Genomic DNA, 20,019 nt, shown 5'->3' on the forward strand with positions numbered 1-20,019 from the left:
TATAATATATTTTCTTGGAACACACCGTTCAAGAACTAGATGTACAGGTTCGGATTATCTCGGTTCTTGCTATCAAATTCACTATCCAAAACACCAATAGGCAGTAACATCCTGCTTTGAGAATTAAGTAGATGCAAACCAGCACATCTCTAGCAAGAACCCAAAAGGAATCCGTATATATGGATCACTGGCCACCAGTCTTGTCCTCTGAAACCTTGTCTATGTTTTGTTGAAAAAGAGAAAAGCTTAAAATACAATGCAAAGTGAAACCCCTTTTACACCGCCACAAAAACCCAGGTTCTTCCCTCGTGGAAAGACCACAATTAATTTTAAACAAGAGAGCGCAGTTGTCACACTATAATAAGATATATAATGTATTAATAACAACACATAGATATAGTCTCTATAAAATATATCATATTAATTAACACTGACATCTGTTGGGCAAATTGATCAAAAAAGCACTGGAGACAAAATTTTATATATTGCTTTTAGAAACTTAGTGTCAATTCTGATGAAACCGGTAATTTGCTATACCGGAGAAATGCGTCAAGAGCCTCCTATTTAGAACACTGACACTTTGGGGCACCTTTAAACCTGCTTTTGAAGCCACCACCAGCTGCTCCCTGGTCTGATTGCACCCAATTTATTGCTACCACAACCCCCCCCCCCCCTCTGGACTGCTCATTGTTCCTGCGGGAGACACAGAGACTGTGAGTACGCTTATCTTACGCTGGATACCGGAGGTGTCGGTGGGCAGCACGACACAGGTGCCGTGAGCACATGCTACAAGCCGTTGTGCACGCAGCAAAAGCCCGGTGTTATAGCACCTAAACACTTGGCTTAAGTCAGCTGCCCGTACAAGACTGCAAACCGTCTGATCCAGTCTGCCGGTTGATACGAGCGGGTGCTGAGGCACATCAAGCTCTGCTCCACAACATTCGGAGCCGGAGCTCTGGGAGTACAAGCTGAGGTAAGGTTACCTGCGAACGGCAGGTCTTAGCCTCCAGCTCCTGTACAGCCCCTCTACCTCACCAACTGTACCCTTCTCCCCTCCCGGCCATTGCCGCCCCAAGGACACTGGGGGAACATAACTATACCAGCGGCATTGCACATCAATACTGTGGACCTACAAATTGGGAAATCTCCTGGTGTGTGTGCACATCAGACCTTGGAGGCAATTTTGTCTCACATTGGATTAGTTGTGTTGCTTTGCACAATTTGAACGGGACATTAACCTACAAGGGATATCTGAAACCGTGGTTATTGCTGGTGAGAATTGGCTTCTTTATTGATACTAAGTTTCTAAAAGCAATATATGAAATATTGTCTCCAGTGCGTTTTTGATCAATGTGCCCAACAGATGTCAGTGTTGATTAATATGATATATTTTAGAGAGACTATATCTATGTGTTGTTATTAATAAATTTTATATCTTATTATAGTGTGACAAAGGATCTCTCTTTTGTTTAAAATTAATTGTGGTCTTTCTACTTGGAGTGATTCAGATTCACTTCTGAGAGCAGCACCTGCCACACTTTTTTTGTTTATATAAAAATCTAATTGTATAATTATTTTAATTACTTGCGCCCGATATCCCTGTTTTCTGCTGTCGCGCTGTGTGTCTAAATATATCACACCTCAGCGTCAGCAGACTCAGGGTGTGTTCTTTTTGTGTATCTTCCCTCGTGGACCCGGGTCAGCGGCAGTGTAAAAGGGGTCAACCCGTGTCCATTTACACAGGACTTCTACTCAGGACCTGGGCAGTGTAAATGGGTGTGCCGGGTCATCCGACCCAACTCCCGTTTACATCAGTGGGGGATGCCCAACCTCGAGACCTCGGCGTCCTGGGGTCAGTATGGAGGTTGGGTGGTGCCGCTGCTATCTTCTGTACTGTGCAGACAATAGTGGGGGGGGGGGGGGGGTGCAGCCTACCTTGGTGTTGGGCTTTTCCCCAGCGCAACGATCAGCGGTCCAGGCGGGGTGATTGGTGGTCCCAGCGCTTGGAGATGTAATCTCAAAGCACCGCCCTGTTTACACTGCAGTATAGACAGTGCAAATCCCAGATCTGACCTGGCTTGAAACCATGTTCCAAATACCGGGTGGAATCCGGGATTTTGGTGTAAAAGGGGTATTACTATCTATTACTAGACTTTAAACCTTTCTTCTGTGCCCTGTGTTTTATTATTCAATTTATTGAACTTTAAACAATTAAAAAAGTACATTTGAAACACAAAATGTAAGGTCATACTGGTTCTTTGAAGTTCTTAGATGGATGTTAAATACATTTTTTATGTTACTTTTGTTTAGGAGATGGATCACAAGGCATTAAAGAAGAGAAAGACCCCATCCCAGGAAGCTCCTTTACCGCTACTTTCATGCAGTGGGAGGAAGAGGACATCCCAAGGTCGGCAAATATGAACACTACACATTCTTTATGCTATAATTAAATATTGTTTTAAAAAATACTTTTATGTTTTTTTTTTTTTGTTTTTTTTTTTGCACAAAATTAGTTTGCTTGTAAGTACTGATGATGTTAATGCCATCTGTTAATTTTGTTCATAAGCCAAGGATGTGTAAATTGTTCTTTTGCACTATATTCCTATATGTGAAATGCTATACACAGGCGCTTGCTGTATGGTGCATTGTGACACCCATTTTGAATGGTCCGATATAGCTCTTAAGTCAGAGCTCTGTCGTAAATACATTTCAGATGTGTGCATATATTTGAAATTGAAATAAAGACATTTAAGAAAAGATTTATTGTGCTGACAAGCTTACAAGAGATGTGCTGTTCATTTCTGTGATTTAATGACCAGCATGGTTAGTGCTTTCTTCCCCGAAAGGTCACAGATAATGTTACAGTGGTGGCCGAATGCACCCACGCTATTTTCTCATTTGCAAATTCACTCACTCTTAGACAAAAATAAAACAGGAATACCATGTGACCATGACCTATCTAGGTTCATTCAGCTGCCAAGGGGAAGAATTTGTTTTATTCTCTCGTAGTGTGAAAGCCGGGTGAGATTTTTGTTTGCGAGCCCCTGGTATACGGAAATGACAGTTGGGTCATACTTACATAATTTATTACCATGATACGTTTTAATTGATTAAGGAATGTAGTGGTGCATTGTTTATATAAACTAATAACTGCTGCTTTATTAACCTGCATCCTTTTTTAATTCAATAATCTGCTAGATCGGTATTACGTAATGTCTGCAGATAACAGAAACACGGTATGGGGGGTATTTTATGCAGTAGTGAGCACTGTATTGTTCAGTTACACATGATACCAGTAGGCATATCTTTTGCAGTTCTTTATTGCTGGATGGAGTACAGCCGCAGAGTACCTGTGAACTGGAAGTGGATGCTGTAGCTGCTGATATTTTAAACCGTCAAGAAATTGAAGGTATGCTTTTCCATTTACCATAATCCGGTTATAAATCCCAAATTTTATTTTATTCTTCATTTGGAAATACAATCATGTTCAGCTTTGATTTTGGGAAGTGAATTATTGGAGGAGCAATCTATGAACAGTGGTTCTCGGGAGAAAGCTACCATATATGTATTCAAAGTGCTATGTTATTGTCATCCACTTTTATAAGGAGCCCTGGGGCTTTACACATAAAGCCAGATGAAGCCAGGAGCCACACTAATAACATGCTGAAACTTGGGCATCCTATTTGGGATATACAGGCGTATTATGTGGGCAACTGCGCTTTTTTTAGAACACTTTTCTCCGAATGTTAGGAACTGACTGTTTTTGTAGTGACTTTATTTAAAATGATTAATGCATAATAAAAAATATGGTAATTCATTATTTGCATGTATAACAAATTTGTAATTCAAGTGAATGTCTGTCTGTGAAAGAGAATACATATTTCATAACTATATAAAACCTACACAAACTACACTGTGATGGTCCTGCATTGTAACCCCTTAAATATTGTCACCTGCTCCTTCACCTCTTTGCATTGCTTAAGCTGGAAGGGCAGTATGCTGTGTATTACAGTTTCCAGGCATAGTGTTATGACATGTGTGGTGAGATATGTGTTGTGGGAAAAGTGCCAGCATCATCTACTGTCGAATCAGAGCTCAGAGTAGTAGGGAAGAACATATGCACTAATGAGGGGCTATGTTTAGCCAGCCTGTAATTCAGTAATGGAAGCATTGGAGAACATACTGAAGTCACCAAAAGTATGTCAACTCTCGTCTTTGGACTGGAAATTTGTCCTGCCTTGCCGTTTATATGGGATGGAATAATAAACACTGAAAATCTAGGCTTTCATTGCTTCAGATGCAGCCAGCAATTATTTGTTGCATTTTGCCTTCTGACATAGAGGTGTATTTAGAGTAAAGGTTTGTGTGGTAGGAAACAATGAAGTTTGACACAATGTTCCAGTATCCAGTGAAACAGGGATGTTATATAGTCATTAGCCACTTAGTATGGTGTTCTATTGGTGCACTTTCAGAGTTTTTTGGTCAAATACAAGTGCCTAGGCAAAAAAAAACATTTGCATCGGGGAATTATGGGCATTTTCTCCTGGTTTTTAGTATTTTTTTTGCCCATTTCTTTTCCCCCACCCAAACAAGGACGAGAAGGCTTAGTTGAAAATGGCAGACACTGAAATTTGCGATGCGAGGCGCATTGAAACACACCTCGCATCCGATCGCAGGAAAAGTACATACGATGTGACACTTTTTGCATGTGATCCGTTGCAACAATTTAGTTGGAATCTCGTGAAAAGTGCCCATATCGCACTAGTGGATGGGGGCCTTAAGAGATCACTTGTAATAATACTCTGTACTTGTGTATTATCACGGCGCCCCCGATTTCCATCGCAGGGCATTGTACAACCACAAAATCGCATCGCATGCCATGCCATATGATCGCATGCCATGCGATGAGACGCGATTATACCCGATCTTTAATTGTACAGGCACCCAGATGCCTGATTCCTATGTTAAATGCCTCCCCAGACCCGATTTTACATTGTACACCCACCCTGATGGGTAATGACTATGTTCAAATGCCCCCCCCCCCCCCATTGTTAACTCCACCCCACTATCAACGCCAACCCGAAGCGTGGCGAGCGCGGCGGTACGCGTCCTCCGACCTTTTTCATACCCCCACTATCCACGTCGGCGTGGAGTTGATTTTATATAGTGTGGCGAGCGGAATACTTGTGAAGTGAGGCGTGTCCCCACGCGGGGCTCGCCACGCTATAATATCTGTATAATATCAACTCCACGCCGACGTGGATAGTGGGGGTATGAAAAGGTCGGAGGACGCGTACCGCCACCCCTAGCGGGCTCACTGCGCTCGCCACGCTTCGGGTTGCCGTTGATAGTGGGGTGGCGTTAATGATGGGGGGGGGGGGGGGGGGGCATTTAACATTGTCATTACCCATCAGGGTGGGGATACAATTAAAAATCGGGTCTGGGTGGGCATTTAACATTGAAATCGCGTTGCATCGCATGCCATTATAATGGCATGCGATGCCACGCAATATTAAAATTGTACACTCATCCCGGGAAAAGCCTCAAATCGGGTCCATCGCGTACCTTAATTAGTGGTATGCGATGTGACGGGCGCCGTGATTATACACAAGTACCTAATACTCTAATTGTAGCCTGCATACAAGTGATCTGATTGCTGGGGTACAAGGGGGACCAGGGTATAAGTATTATGCAGTCTGATTTGTAATATGATTTCTCCTTGGGGCTTATGTTGAAAGATGATCCAGAAGAGGGACTGTACCCAAAGTGCATTTTTTTGGGGGAAGATTTGCATTTGTTTGCGTTTATTATATTATTTATATTCCCCCTAGCACTTGCAGTTGTTTTTTTTTTTTTTATTAACTACAGCTCAGATTGGAAAGAATCCTGGTCTGCAAGCAATATGGGAGGATGAGAAACTGCGTCGTAGAGAGAAGAAGCAATGTTCTCAGATCAGTCCACCAGATTCACAAGGTGAATAGATCTTTTGACATTTTAACACAATGTCATTGTTAATAGATTTATGTTTCAGTGGGGATTAAGGGCCAGATTCTCTGAAATTCAAAAGTGAGTCTCAGACATGGCAGGCAGGAGCTGATTGGCTGGCTGTTTATCACTCTCCAGTTTATCACTTTTAAAGTTTAGAGAATCTAGCCCTAATTGAGCTAAAGTTGTGAAGTGATACGCTATTTTCAAGCCTTGTCCCCAGTAGTAGGAGATGAGAGACATTTGGCATAAGCCAGGCTGTAATATGGCAGTTAGGAGCAGATTGGGTGGATGTTTATCACACTCCACTTTATCACTTTTTGAAGCTTGATACATCTGGCCCTTAGAGTAACTCACTTAGGGACAGATGCACTAAGCTTCAAAAGTGATAAAATGGAGAGTGATAAACAACCAACCAATCAGCTCCTACCTACCATTTCACAGACTGTGTTTAAAAAATGTCAAGCGGGAGCTGATTGGCTGGTTGTTTATCACTCTCAATTTTATCACTTTTTGAAGCTTAGTGCATCTGGCCCTATGGCAGAAGGAAATTATCCACTTATTAGATGTGCAGTTCTTATAGTGAAACAACCAGTAGTGTTTTCTTTATTCTTTAACCACTTGAGTGGTATACCTAGAAATTTTGTGCTGCCGCAGCGAGCTGTCCTGGAAAATTTTCCATCGCTCCCCCTCACCTCTCTGCTGTGGCGATTGTACGCCGGAGCTCTCCTGCCGCTGTCCCTGCTGCCATGAGTTGCAGGCGGCAGGCTAGGGGATGTTCGGGCGGCTTGGGAGACTTGGGAGCGCTCAGGAGTTAAGGCGCCCAAGTACTCCTGAGCTGCTGTGAACATCTCCGAGCCTTCCGCCTGTGGTCACTGCTGTGACTGGCGGCTGGTGTAGTACATACGCCGGTGAGGGTAGGGGGCCTACGTTCTCTGGTGTGTTTTGCTGGGGCAGGACAAACCTGCCCTGGTAGGTTTGTCCTGACCCAGCAAAACCCACCACTCAAGGTGTTAATAGGGAAAATGCCAGTGTCTAACTAAAAGTAACTAGGGCCTATTTTAGAACTGACTTAAACTGCTGGCAACTCAGTAGTGATGCACAAATGCAGTTATATAGGTCTCTTTTTTTTTTTAAAGAGGTGCGCGACTTGTAATGCAGTGTGCAGATGTGTTACTGTCAACCCAGTACACGGCACCATTCTTATGGTAGGTGCAAAATTGCTTCTCCTAAAAAAAAATTACAAAAAAGTATATTTTAAGGATATGTGAAAGTGACGCTGGCTCATTTCTAAGTAATGTGCATGACTAGCATCTGCATTCTCCTACTACAGACGTGACTTTCTGAGCGTAAGAGGCATCCCCTAGTAAGCTATGCCAGCTTTACAAATGGATGCTTTGCGGTTCACAAGCACAGTGTGGAAGTTAGCATTTTTGCGCACCACACTCTGAATCCGCTGTTAGTAGTAAGATCTTTTTTTATTTTTGTTATGCTTTTTGAATTTTCTAAATGCATTTATATAAAGTATAGGGATCTGGATAGAAACCTTTTTTGTTCAGAACTATTTTGACATGCCTTTTTTCTATAGACCGTGGATTTATGGCTGTGACAGAAAGTGAAAAAATCTTTCAGAAGAGACTAAAAGAGATCCTGAAACAAAATGACTTCTCTGTGTAAGTATAATCCATTGTGAGTGTAAGGCATGGGAAGTAAATGGTTGTAGCGGGTGGGCGTCGTTCCCAGAACTTTGTCGCGTTTGGTTCCCATTTCAACAGAAACCTGCTGAAAGTACACTGATTGTTATTTGTCCACCATATTTACGGACTACAGGCTAGACTCTATCACCTAGCCATATTTACACTCCAGATCTTTAGTGTTTGCATGAATCTGGCAACATGTGATATCAGAGTTTTTTATTTTAAATAATTTATAAAAAAATAATTAAACACAATGGGGCTGATTCAGACCCTTTAGTTCGGGTCCGAATGCGCCCCTTCCCTGATGCTCGGGGTCTGTGCATGTGCTAATGAGCGCATGCAAAACCCCCAGAAGCAAACGGCTTAACAAGTTACACACTCGCTGAGCCATTCACAGGGGGGGGGGGGGGGGTTTCTCCTGCACATGTAGGCATGAAAATGCTGGCTCAGGGCGGGCTGCCAACTACATCAGCTCATGCCCCTTTTTCTGCGATCTGCGGGCATAATAAGTTAGACTGACTTTTTTATTAGTGAGCGGCAGAAAATACATCCAATGATTTTTCTGCAGTGCGGCTGCATGCGAGAGGATGTGTTCACGTACACATCCCCTTGCATACTAGTGAATGTATATGGAGGGGGGTGGCCTGTTTACCTGTTCACTAGGCTGCGAGTATATGCCGGTCTGAATCAGGCCCAAAGTGCATTTATCGTATGAAGTACATTTTTATTATTTGTTTCTGTTTTTTTATTTATTCTATAATTATGTTTCTTGTTATATTGTATTTTTTTCTATATCAGGACCCAGTCACACTCTATGGACTGCAGCAACATGTCCGATCAGTTTTGTGCAGAGCTGACGTTACATTCACAGCTTAGCTCACAGGAGGACATTCGCTGTACGCCAGCTAATGTAGTGGAGGAGCACATAGACCAGCAGAAAAGTAAGGAAGCAGCTGTCACATTTTGAATTTGTTTATTTTATGGTGTCTTCCGTCACATCAGCACATATGTGGTAATCTGTCTGTTTTTTTTATACGTTTAGCTCTTCAGTCACACTAGCAAGCTTTCAGGAATGTAGGGCAGTGTTGTGAATAATAGTACAATGGTATGCAGAAGGAGTAGTCTGTATTTATTGCACTGCACAGCATTGTATAGTGGATATCACAAGTGTGTTGTGAACGTAGCCGTAGCACTTTGCACTGCCTCTGTCAATTTGTCCTGTGCATCCATGCTGGGCACTAGGACACAGAATCTGCAGGGAGGTGTAACCTCCAGCCTGAAATGCTACTGCATATGTACAGACTGCAGCCATCCTTACTGTGTAAGAGTGTACAGGTGCTGCTTAACTTGGCTTATAAGGTGAAAAACAGAATACCTGTATTTACCACTGTTGGATACCACTGCTGTTAAATCCTGCATTAACACTGCACCTTGTTGTTCACCAATAAACCCCAGCATCCTAGTTAAGGACCCATATGTGATCTACTAAAGTGAACAGGAGGCAGGCTTATCTGCAAGCCAGCTTCCATTCAGTGACCAAGCTGGAGTGTGTTCAGTCACACGAGAATCACTATGTCGCAATGTCAATGCAGCATGGATGTTAGGAAACATCTGTAACAGTCACAGTCACATCCACTGTGCCTCTATTATGACTACCATCCCAATAAACCAGCAGTTCTCACACAACCATCTCATCTCATCTTGCAACTTCATGTTGCTGACCATCAGGATAATATCTTCTCTAATCTCTGTCTGTGATCCAAGAAGTTTGAAGTACCGTTAACAGACAATTCAACTGATTTTTCAGACTTCTCGTATCACTGACTTAGATATCTGAGGAGACACCAGGAAAACTTCCTGCTATCCCCTGCCTCCCACTGTCATCTACTCTGCCTCCCTGCCATCCTCAAAGCCTTCATAGGTATAAGCGTTAACATTCACATAGATATATAAAAAAAACTCATGCAGAACAGGGACAGTCAAAATGTGTCACTTCTATTTTGTGCCTTCATAATGCTGCCTTGAATAAGCAGTCTGCTGACCACACATGTGGTGGCCATTTGAGGTAACTTGCTGGGGTCCTGTAACTTTTATTGTTTGACGGGGTCCCAAGCAAAATAGTTTGAGAAACCCTGCAATAGGCTATATCGAGTGCGATTGTTAAATCCAAAGCAGTGTGCTTGTATTGATTACTTATGTTTAGTCCATGGGTCCTCAAACTGCGGCCCTCCAGATGTTGTGAAACTACAAATCCCAGCATGCCTTGCCACAGTTTTGCTATAAGGGAGTGTTAAAACGGTGGCAAGGCATGCTGGGATTTGTAGTTTCACAACATCTGGAGGGCCGCAGTTTGAGGACCCATGTGTGTTGACTAAAGTTAACCTGTTAATCACGTTATAATTGGAATTCTATTACCACAACATGCTTAAAAGTTCCATAAAGCTTTTCCCCCTCCAAAGGTATTAGATACAAGAGATACATCTGTATTTGTGCTTAAATGTGTTACTCCGGCTGACTCTCGGAACTCCTCTGACTGGTTCAGGAATTCTGCATCTGCCTACTCAGACCCTGGGCTCAGCAAGCCTGCAAACGGGGGCGAGGCACCCCTACAGATGAATCATATTGTCAGTTACGCTGCAGCTGTGGGGGAGACTGCTAGCAATCACGTATTTTGCACATGTGCAGTGCACCCACCATTGTATTTGTATGTACTGTAAATCATCTGAATGTAACATAAGGACTGCAGTATTCTATCTGTAAAGAAGAGTGCATAGACAAAACAAAATGTACTAAACAAGCCTAAGCCTCCAGAGGAACGTGTCACTATAAAACCACTGAATTACCGTGACCATGTAACAGAGATGCATCGTGAAACTTAGAAACTAAAAACCCTACACTACTTAGTATTGTTTACAAATAATAAAGATAAAGAAGCCTAGTAAGAATGCCTGACCTTACAGTATATTGCCACTGGTTACTAGGGAAGCTGAGACTAGTAGTATCAAGCCCATTTCTCATGGAACCATAACAGTGCATGTTCTCCAGATCATCTGGCTGGAGCAACAAATTCGATCTAGAGATGGTATCAATTATTACTGAGGATACCTTGAAAATGTGTACTCCTGAAATCCTCTAATGCAGTGGCTCTCAACCTCAGTCCTCAAGGACCCCCAACAGTGCATGTTTTCCAGGTCTCCACACACAATCAAAGGGGAAATAATTAGCTCCACCTGTGATCTTTGAAAATGTGTCAGTGACTAATGAGTGCACCTGTTCACCTGCCAGGTGACCCGGAAAACGTGTACTGTTGGGGGTCCTTCTCTAATGTACTTGCACTATGTAATTTTGTATTTTAAACATTATGCTTTTTTAATTAATATATTTCTGTATGTGCCCTTGAAGATCCATTTTGTGTGTGTTAAGTTTTTGTATGTGAACATTGTGTCTCCTCTTATCAGATCCTGAGGAGTGTGAAGAAGCGAGCTGTACAGATGCTGTGATTGATGGAGAAGCCATTTTAAACATCATGGAAACAAGTCAATGCTTCCAGCCTAGGTCTCAGAGGATGAGTCAGTCTCCAGTGTTCTGTAAGTTATTCTATAACCCAGTGGTTCCCAACCATTCTGGATTACTGAAAACCTATAGGATCAGCATTTTATTTTCATGGCAATCCCTAGGCCCAAAAAAATGTAATTAAGTAAAATGAGCTTATACAGCTATGTCCACATACATCTAGCCTCCTTGTGAGCTTAACAACATTTCTAGGCACACCTACAAAAAAGTGATGCTTATGCTGATTAAAATGATATGCAGCATGCCTATATTCTGTATCTGCATACAAAATGCAGTGCTACCGTGTACTACTGGAAAACACCGTAACATAGCATTTCATATGCAGTTGCACCCTCAGTCACACATAGAGCAATAGGCATGCCGAATATTATTTTATTCCACAAGGTTTGTCTGTGGATCATGTACCCATCACAATACCAATAAAATGGATTTTTGGAAAAAAACTGAAAGAAAAACAAAATATGCCTGACACTAACAGAGTTGTACTGCAACAGGTTCACTCACACTACTACATGTATGTCACCCTCATGCTTGGTTAAGTTGTTGTGGAGAGGATAGTACTTCATGTCCACACCTATTCTAATTGGCAGCCACATTGCCTGTCACATTGACCACATATAATTTGATTTGGTCCTGGACCACCAATCCATGGCATCCAGATAATTTTATTAACACAGCATTTTTCTTCCACTAGGACTCAAAACACTGTGGGCATTATTCAATGCAAGCCGGCGGGGAGGTTTGTACTGCGAAGATGGCTTTTCCTCGCCGAAAACAAGCCATCCTCGCTGTCAAACCCCCTTGCCGTCCCTTGCCTTTTTCGAGTAGCTTACAGGCACATTACTGGGAGATTAATTTTAGATATGAGCTATATGGGCCCTCATTTGAGAGTGTGTTCTATGTAGACACACGCAAAACCGCTATTTATGCAAAGCTATATATATTTTTTTGGATGCATTTGTGTACACACAATTGTGAAAATTAGCTATTTTTAATGTTTTGTGTCCATAGATTCAGATTCAGGTTTTTTTTTTTCATGTATTTTTATTAAGTTTTAAAAGTACATACAACAAATGAAAAATAAAGAATATAAACATTACATGTGTGGTGCATCACTCAGAAAGTACTGTACATATAAAATATGAGTTTAAAGTGTATTAAAAAAACTTAGCCATAGACAGTTGCAAGGAGACTACAGGAGAATATATGGGTAAAGCATTGGGCACGGACGACAACTCCCCAACTCTAAACCTATAGACAGCATTAATGATTTAAGGGCAAGAATCCTGTATGATTCAGGTTTTTTTTAATTAAATATTATAAAATTAAAGTTATCCAACATGTTCCCTATTATACGTGTCAATCCACCTCTTTCCCAAATCTGTTTCACCATTCCTAAATGTCTCACAATATGAGTGCCAACAGCTCTGTGAGAGGTATGCAATATATCTGCTAAAAATACCAGCGTCGCTCACATTTGTTACATACATTCAAATAAAACATGTTGCGTAATAAAAGATTACATTTCCTATATAAGGTAAACATTACAGGTCATATGATGAATAAAAATGTTTGCTTAGCACTTTTCGCACCATTTTGACTAATTCACTTGGCACTCAAAGGGGTAAGATATGAGCTATATGGGCCCTCATTTGAGAGTGTGTTCCATGGGTAAGGGCCACATGGGATTATATGATGGGCTGGATGAGGTCTCATTGGCAGTTAAGGGACATATAAGGAGGTTTGATGGCATGGTTAGATTATTAAGCTGTATGAGGAGGGATCTGTTTACTAGTTACCAGCCCGTAAAAATGATGATGTTGCTGTCCACAAATCCCCCAGACAGTCAGGAATTTCATATTTCACCTCTTCAAGGTGGATAAATAAAGTGCGACAGTGATCTATTTTATTTGTGTGTGTGGTCAATAACATGTGTGGGGCTAAACTGGATACTTACTTTTGTTTGAAGGGCAGGTCAAATTGTCCACATCTCGACATGTGTGGCCACATCTGTTGTCATCTGTTTCATAGATACTATAATTCTTCTGTTCTCGGTTTGTGTTCTGTGATAACATTGTACATTAATCTCCTTGATGCTTAGTTTATTAGCATGAGAGAGCTATAGCAGAATCCCAGGAATCGCTTGTTATTGATTTCCTGTTCTCTAAGAGGCTTCCCACATTATCTGACCACCCAGGAGCTTGAAATATTTGTGTCCATCACAACTAAGTTGTTTCCAAACCTTTACTGGAAGACAGCAATGCTCACAAATGATTTGTTCAAGTGCAAAGATTTATTGTTCTTCGGCTGCCGTACCACAAACAGGCGGTATGCAAAAGCTTGTGAAATGGCAGTGACAGGGTTAAGTAGGTACATTTGGGTAATTTATGATTGATGAATTCAGCAGCACAAATGGAGACGAAAGACCTCCATAAAGAAAACATTCCAAGGATCAAACTTTGTTTCTTTTTTGGGATTTTATGCCCCATTTGTGCACAGTAGCAACTGGTAATTAATACTGTATATGATTGTGTATATATAAAATAATATCTGGCATAGGGTCTGATTCAGCTTTGTTAGCAAATCAGAAAAGCACACAATTGGGCAAAACCATTTTGCACTACAGGTGGGATGGAACTGTGCAGGGTAAATACAGTCTGCATTTTTGGGGGTTTATTTTTATAATAATGTAATTTAGATTTCTATTTGAACACACCACACCCAAGCCTCATGGTACCCACACACAGTGACGTGTGCTAGGTGCGATTTAAGCGTATATAAGTGTGCTATTTGAACTACAGTACTTACAATTTTAACTGCATAAGTTTTGGACTAGACTACAATATGTAATGAAATACATAAAGAACATATTGCCTGCGATTCCCTACACAGGGAGCGATTTTGAAGTAGACACGATGCGATGTAGTACAAAAATACCTGCCTGCACGTACTATTTTAGCCTTGCAATATGGACTACTGCGCATCGCATGGCAAATTTGACATGATTTAACTAGATGCGATTTGAACTTAAAAGTTCAAATCCCGTGTGAGAACCGCACCGTGTGTGGGCACATTAACTGTTATCTGTCTGCACCTTACATCTGCCCCACCTGCAGCGCTGCATGGTTTTTCCTAGTTGTGTATTTTTTCGCTTTGCTAACCAACCTGAACAGCCAATAGTTGCAATTTTCCTTATTCCACAGAAGATGATTGGTGTCACAAGGCCCATGTACCTGCAGTAACCTGTATTGTTGCTGTTTTTACATTCTCAGTGAATAACAGTCAAGATCAAGCTATGATAAAACTGCTAGCTGGCCTAGAGGATGATGGTTATCAAGTGGACCTGTCAAGGCGCTTGTCACAGCACAGCTTTTCCGCAAGGTGCAGTAACATGCAGAATAGTGATGATGAGGAGAATGAACCACAAGTGGAGAAGGAGGAGATGGAGCTTAGCATGTTAATGTCTCAAAGATGGGACAACAACATGGAAGAACATGGTGATAAAAGAAAGTATGTATCCAGCTAGAAAAATAACTTTCACTTTTTTTCTATGTCCCAGTACAGTAGATTCTTTATATGACACCATATAGTATTTATATAACCATGACCTATTGCTTGCTGTACTTTTTGGGTTAGATTAGAAACCTGCCTTATTGTACATTGTAAAGTGTGCATATGTTTGGCAGCCTGTTTATCTACTCCACGGTAGTACTCCATGCTGATTTTGCATGTGCCGTTATATCATGGATAAAGCAGATGTAACGGTTTCCAGTGTCTGCTCGAATCAAATGAAGAATAGTGTAGAACTGCGAGTAGTTTTTTTTTTTTTTTTTACCGATGACAGAACTATCTATTGCAGCATATCCAGAGGAACTTAGTGTACAGAGCTCTGCTTGAACTACTGTATGAAGCACGGCCTCAGAGGTAGGATCACGAGAGGGCTGCCGGACAGCAGATGGTACTCTGCTGTGTTACCGTCATTCTTGCTATAGCGCGAAGGAGGCAGCGACATGCACCATAAAGGGCACTTCGGGCATGTCTGTCATTAGTTAGAGGTAAATATTGTCTTAAGAACATTAAGATGTTTTTTGGACAAAATACTTGCAGTAAATATTTTTTCTCTGCAGTTTTATGCCAACAGAGTGAAACGAATGCATCAGTTATCTTTAGTTGTAAATTGTATTTCACAATTTCTTACATGTTGTAAGGACTAGTAAACCCACCTCAATATTTTTTATATATGAAATAGAATTGAAACTTACCGTACTTTGGAAACAAAGCGGGTTCAGTTGTTTCCTTTACATTTTTACTGCTTTCTGGCCATGACCTGTTTGAACCTTCTACATTTTAAGGTGCCATTTGTTGCCTAATCATTAAGCCAGTTAAGCATTACATTTTTGTCCACTATGCTCTTGTCTGCTTCCCAGTTCCAAAATAATTCAAAATATGCAAATACATGCTTTTTGTAATTGTTAAATCTTAAAAAATAGGACATTCAGTATGTAATAGGCTGCAGGCGTGAGTTCTCTGTGAGTCAGCCCAATGTTTTTAAAAGTATGAAAAGCTTTTCTGTACTTTATTGTTCTGCTAGGGTATCACTTTCATTCCATTTGTTCAGCAGCTTTGGGTCCTGAGCAAGAGCACTATATAAATAAAATGAATAATAATAATAATAATATTATGGTACTTATGTATTATCTGGGCTCCCATGTTAAATGCACCCCATTTTTTTCATACCCCTACTATCCAACTGCGCACGGAGTTGATTTTATATAGTGTGGCGAGCCACCGTGCCCGAAGCGTGGCAAGCGCAGCGAGCCCCGCGAGGGGTCGCGGTCTCATAAGAAAAACGGGAGCCCAGATATTACATAAGTACCAATATTATTATTAAAAAGACCAAACCAGAGGTTTCTTCCATAGAACAACTATACCAAGATGGAGTCCTTAACACTTTTGAATATCTATCCTTCACAGTTAACATTTTGCATTGTAATTTTTACCGGTACTTACTGGTGTGTGTGTGTGTGTGGTGGGAAGGGGCACTGCTCATCAACTTTCACAATCTCCTGTTCATACCCTGGTGCATATTATGCTTGTATGAAGAATGGTCTCTGTTCTCTATTCTGCCCTCCTTACCTTCTTAGGAGCTGCTGGCCTCTATGCTATCTGTGCTAAGTGGGTGGTGGATGTGGGTGAAATACATGATGGGGAATGTATACTGTGGTACCTCAGAGCTGCCACTTGATATGCTAGATTTCAGCAGATACAACTGTATATTTTTCACAGGGTCTACTGGACTCCATGCAGACTACTTACAGTAGTATAGGTGTATTAATGCCCCTATACACCAGCTGATCATAAATAAATATATATGTGTGTGTGTGTATGTATGTATGTATGTATGTATGTATGTATATGGAAAAACAACAACCTGGTTTTGTCTGTTCAATGATACTTTAAAGCATTGGGCAGACTCGCACAGGACTCGGATTCCGGCAGTTTGCACATTATTAAATTTACTCCATAGTAACAGGTCCATTTAGCAGTGAATTCCATTCTGTAAAAGCGTGCATGAATTTTCCATACATATTGCATAATACTTTCCCCCAAACAATATGAATAGTTTCTGTAATTTAATTGTAAACATCCCGTACTTCACATCGATATAATGCTTTAGCTCTATAGGGGGCAAACTGACATGAAAACATGGAGAAATCATCTTGGGCTAGATATATGAATCAGTGATAACAAAGAAGTTATAAAGTGCCTGGAACCTTATTACTAGTCAGTCGGCTCCTAACTGTCCCTTTTTAAACCCAGCCTGGAACAGTCAGGAGCTAATTGGCCGGTGATAAAGTACCAGGCAATTTATCACTTCTCCTCCCTTATCACTGCTTCATGCATCTATCCCCTTGAATCCAGAAAAAGATAAGGTGCCATAAGCATGGCATAGAATGTTGATAGTGGGCATTAACACAGAATAGGAAGCTTTTGTAAAAATCAACCATTTCACACCTTCTAACTTTTATTATTGAAGGAATCCTTCAAAGCCACCATGTATTTTTCAGCAAATCAAAATAATTAAACTTAGAATATTTTGTGAAACATTAAAATTACTCTTGTGTTTTAATAATGTTTATATAAAAGCAAAGAAAAAATCACGTTATTCTAGAAAGTCCTACAATTCCCCTTCCCAACAATACAACAACTCCACATTCATGTCATACATCATTTAACCCATTGTTCTGCTTTTTAGCTAAAATTTCTATTGCCATTAAGGGATGCTCAATATTATTAACAATGCATGCTCTTGCGTGTCATTAATGACCTCCCCAGTCATTTGAGTATGCAGCTCAATCTGACTTTTTTGTCAGCTACTACAAGCATAGCCGCTGACCCAGTGACGTCACTGAACAATATTCAAAACTGATATCGTTCAGTGTGTATCTCGTTTGACCAGCGGCGACACCAATATCATTAACTATATCAGCGGTTTCGCTAGTCGGCCAGAGTTACTGCATTATACTTTGCTATTTTTCTAAAATAAGGATAGTTACATAGTGTCCACCTAGAATGGTTATGCAACCTAAAAGCCGCAATTTCTCCCATTGAGACCCATGTTCATCTAAGTTGTGTAACCTACTGTAGTGCACATTTCATTGAGTTCCCCCTTAGCATGCCTTGATTTAGTTAAATAAAAACACACTTTTGATTACTTTTTTTCTTGAGCTCTTCCCCCATTAGAGGGTTAATTAACTTTTCTAAAATAAGCTGTAGAACTTTTGTTGGTGGTATACTGGAGGTGACCTTCCAAAACTGATGTAAGGTTCTGGATGATAGGATGGGGATGCTTATGACCAGTCTATAATCTTGGCAGTAGCCACAATTTTTAATTGGTAGATTGTTTAATGCATATAAAAATATGTTTTGCATTACTGAACTGACAAAATTTTTTTTTTTTTAGCCTTGGTAAGAACATTGATGAAAGCTCATCAGAAGAAGACGACTCCACAGACAATGAAATGGAGTGGAGTAATAATAAACTTCTCCTTGCAAATCTTTCTATACCTCAATTAGATGGCACAGCGGATGAAAACAGTGGTAAATAGATCATTTCTATCATTTATTCATTATTACTTGCCGCAATATTTTTTTGAAAATATAAGGTGCGTCCAAATGAAAAGGAGACTACAGTTGTATGTAAAGAATATTTAATTACAGTTTGTGTGTTTCATTACAACTACACGTAATCCTACTGATCCCAGCACGTAGGAAGGGAGTGGGTGGCTTCAGGGTAGATACTCCTGGGTTGCTGATGGATCCAGTTTTCCTCCGTGTCCTGCACAGCTGTGTCACAGGTGAACCGTTGACTTTTCAGTGATTTTTTTTTTAAAGGGGCCGAAGGTATGGGAGTTGCATGGGAAGATATTGTGACTGTACGGAGGATACTTCAGGACCTCCCATCAAAATTTTGGCAGGAGGCTGAGGGTCTTATTGGCCACGTGTGACCTAGCATTGTGGCCTCATAATGCTGACACCACCAGAATATGGTACACCATGCAAGACCCTGCTCTCCATACACGTCCTTCATCCTGTGATAAATTTCTATAGCGTGCTCTCTTTCTGCGCAAATAAATTGATGACTGCTCTTTACTCTGATCTGGAGTAATCCATCGTGCATCTGACCATGCTAAACAATTTTCCAGGAATGAAGAAACTGAGGCATACATGTAGCTGTTCAATAACATGCAGAACTTGGAAAATCACCATGCCCCATATTAGCAAACACATTATGCCACTGTGATTAGTTTTGGGCACACCTTATATCTATAAATATATAGTTTATGATTCCATGGAATGCGCAGGATCTTCTATTTAGAAGAACTGCATTTTATCTTTTTTTTGGCATTTGGGAAAACCACACTGCTCTAACAATCCATGGTTTAAGAATATCCATGATTGAGCTCTTTTTACTTAATTCGTGCCTCATTAAATTTGACTTAATCACCTGGACTCAAGCATGGATATCCTTAGGTGTTATATATACATCAGAACAATGTGTATTCCACCTGACAAGTGGACCGATGTACCAATCTATATTGTGCAGCTGTACACACTGCACAATCCAGTGTATGGCTGCGCTATATAGTGGTACATCTCGCGTTCACCTTTTGTGGCATCAGCAGGGTCAGACTATCTAATTTGCAGCTCATCAGATAGGAGGACTTAACGTGGCCAAATGGGTACAGTCAGCAGCAGTCTCCATAATTGTACTTGATACCCTCAGTTTGCACATACAGATGTCCAGCCCATGTTTGCTGCAGTCGTGTTTAAACACCTTCTAGTTGCAACTCGTTGTGAGCTCGTTTATTAACGACGAGCAGCAGACTTTGCTGATTTTTTATATTTCTAATGACTATATTCTGTATGCATCTGCAGCATAGCGATGCAAATTAGACACATTTTCTGGCTAAACAGATGCTTTGTGTTGGATGAATTGCACGGGAGCTGGCAGCTCTCATGTGCCCTGCGAGACGCGACTCATTACGTAGAGAGGCTACATGAGGATAGATTCAAAGTGCAGTATTCAATGACAAATTACCTATTCAACACCGCAGGGGCTTGCTGCCCCTGACGGCGATTTTAGCTGGGGGATTGTGGCAGGCAGGGAGATGAAAGCCTCCCTGCCTGTGCCGGAATGGGGGGGGGGGCTCCCGGGGACACAGGCAGTACAAGCTGCACACACTGGTAATGAGCGACTCCC

The 20,019-nt window shown here is 41.1% G+C and overlaps 1 protein-coding gene across 1 annotated transcript in view; it reads left to right on the forward strand.

The window, feature by feature from the left end:
• REV3L (REV3 like, DNA directed polymerase zeta catalytic subunit) overlaps positions 1 to 20,019 on the forward strand; it is a 182,452-nt gene that overhangs the window by 99,228 nt on the left and 63,205 nt on the right. The window contains exons 5-12 of the mRNA XM_083176894.1: positions 2,311 to 2,407; positions 3,315 to 3,409; positions 5,869 to 5,973; positions 7,574 to 7,658; positions 8,481 to 8,623; positions 11,141 to 11,269; positions 14,528 to 14,765; positions 18,220 to 18,356. Coding sequence (XP_083033020.1) covers positions 2,311 to 2,407; positions 3,315 to 3,409; positions 5,869 to 5,973; positions 7,574 to 7,658; positions 8,481 to 8,623; positions 11,141 to 11,269; positions 14,528 to 14,765; positions 18,220 to 18,356 — 1,029 coding nt within the window. The remainder of the gene's footprint in view (positions 1 to 2,310; positions 2,408 to 3,314; positions 3,410 to 5,868; positions 5,974 to 7,573; positions 7,659 to 8,480; positions 8,624 to 11,140; positions 11,270 to 14,527; positions 14,766 to 18,219; positions 18,357 to 20,019) is intronic.

This window comes from Crinia signifera, chromosome 3 (genome assembly GCF_055691185.1).
Source record: "Crinia signifera chromosome 3, ASM5569118v1, whole genome shotgun sequence".
Classification (NCBI taxonomy): Eukaryota; Metazoa; Chordata; class Amphibia; order Anura; family Myobatrachidae; genus Crinia; species Crinia signifera.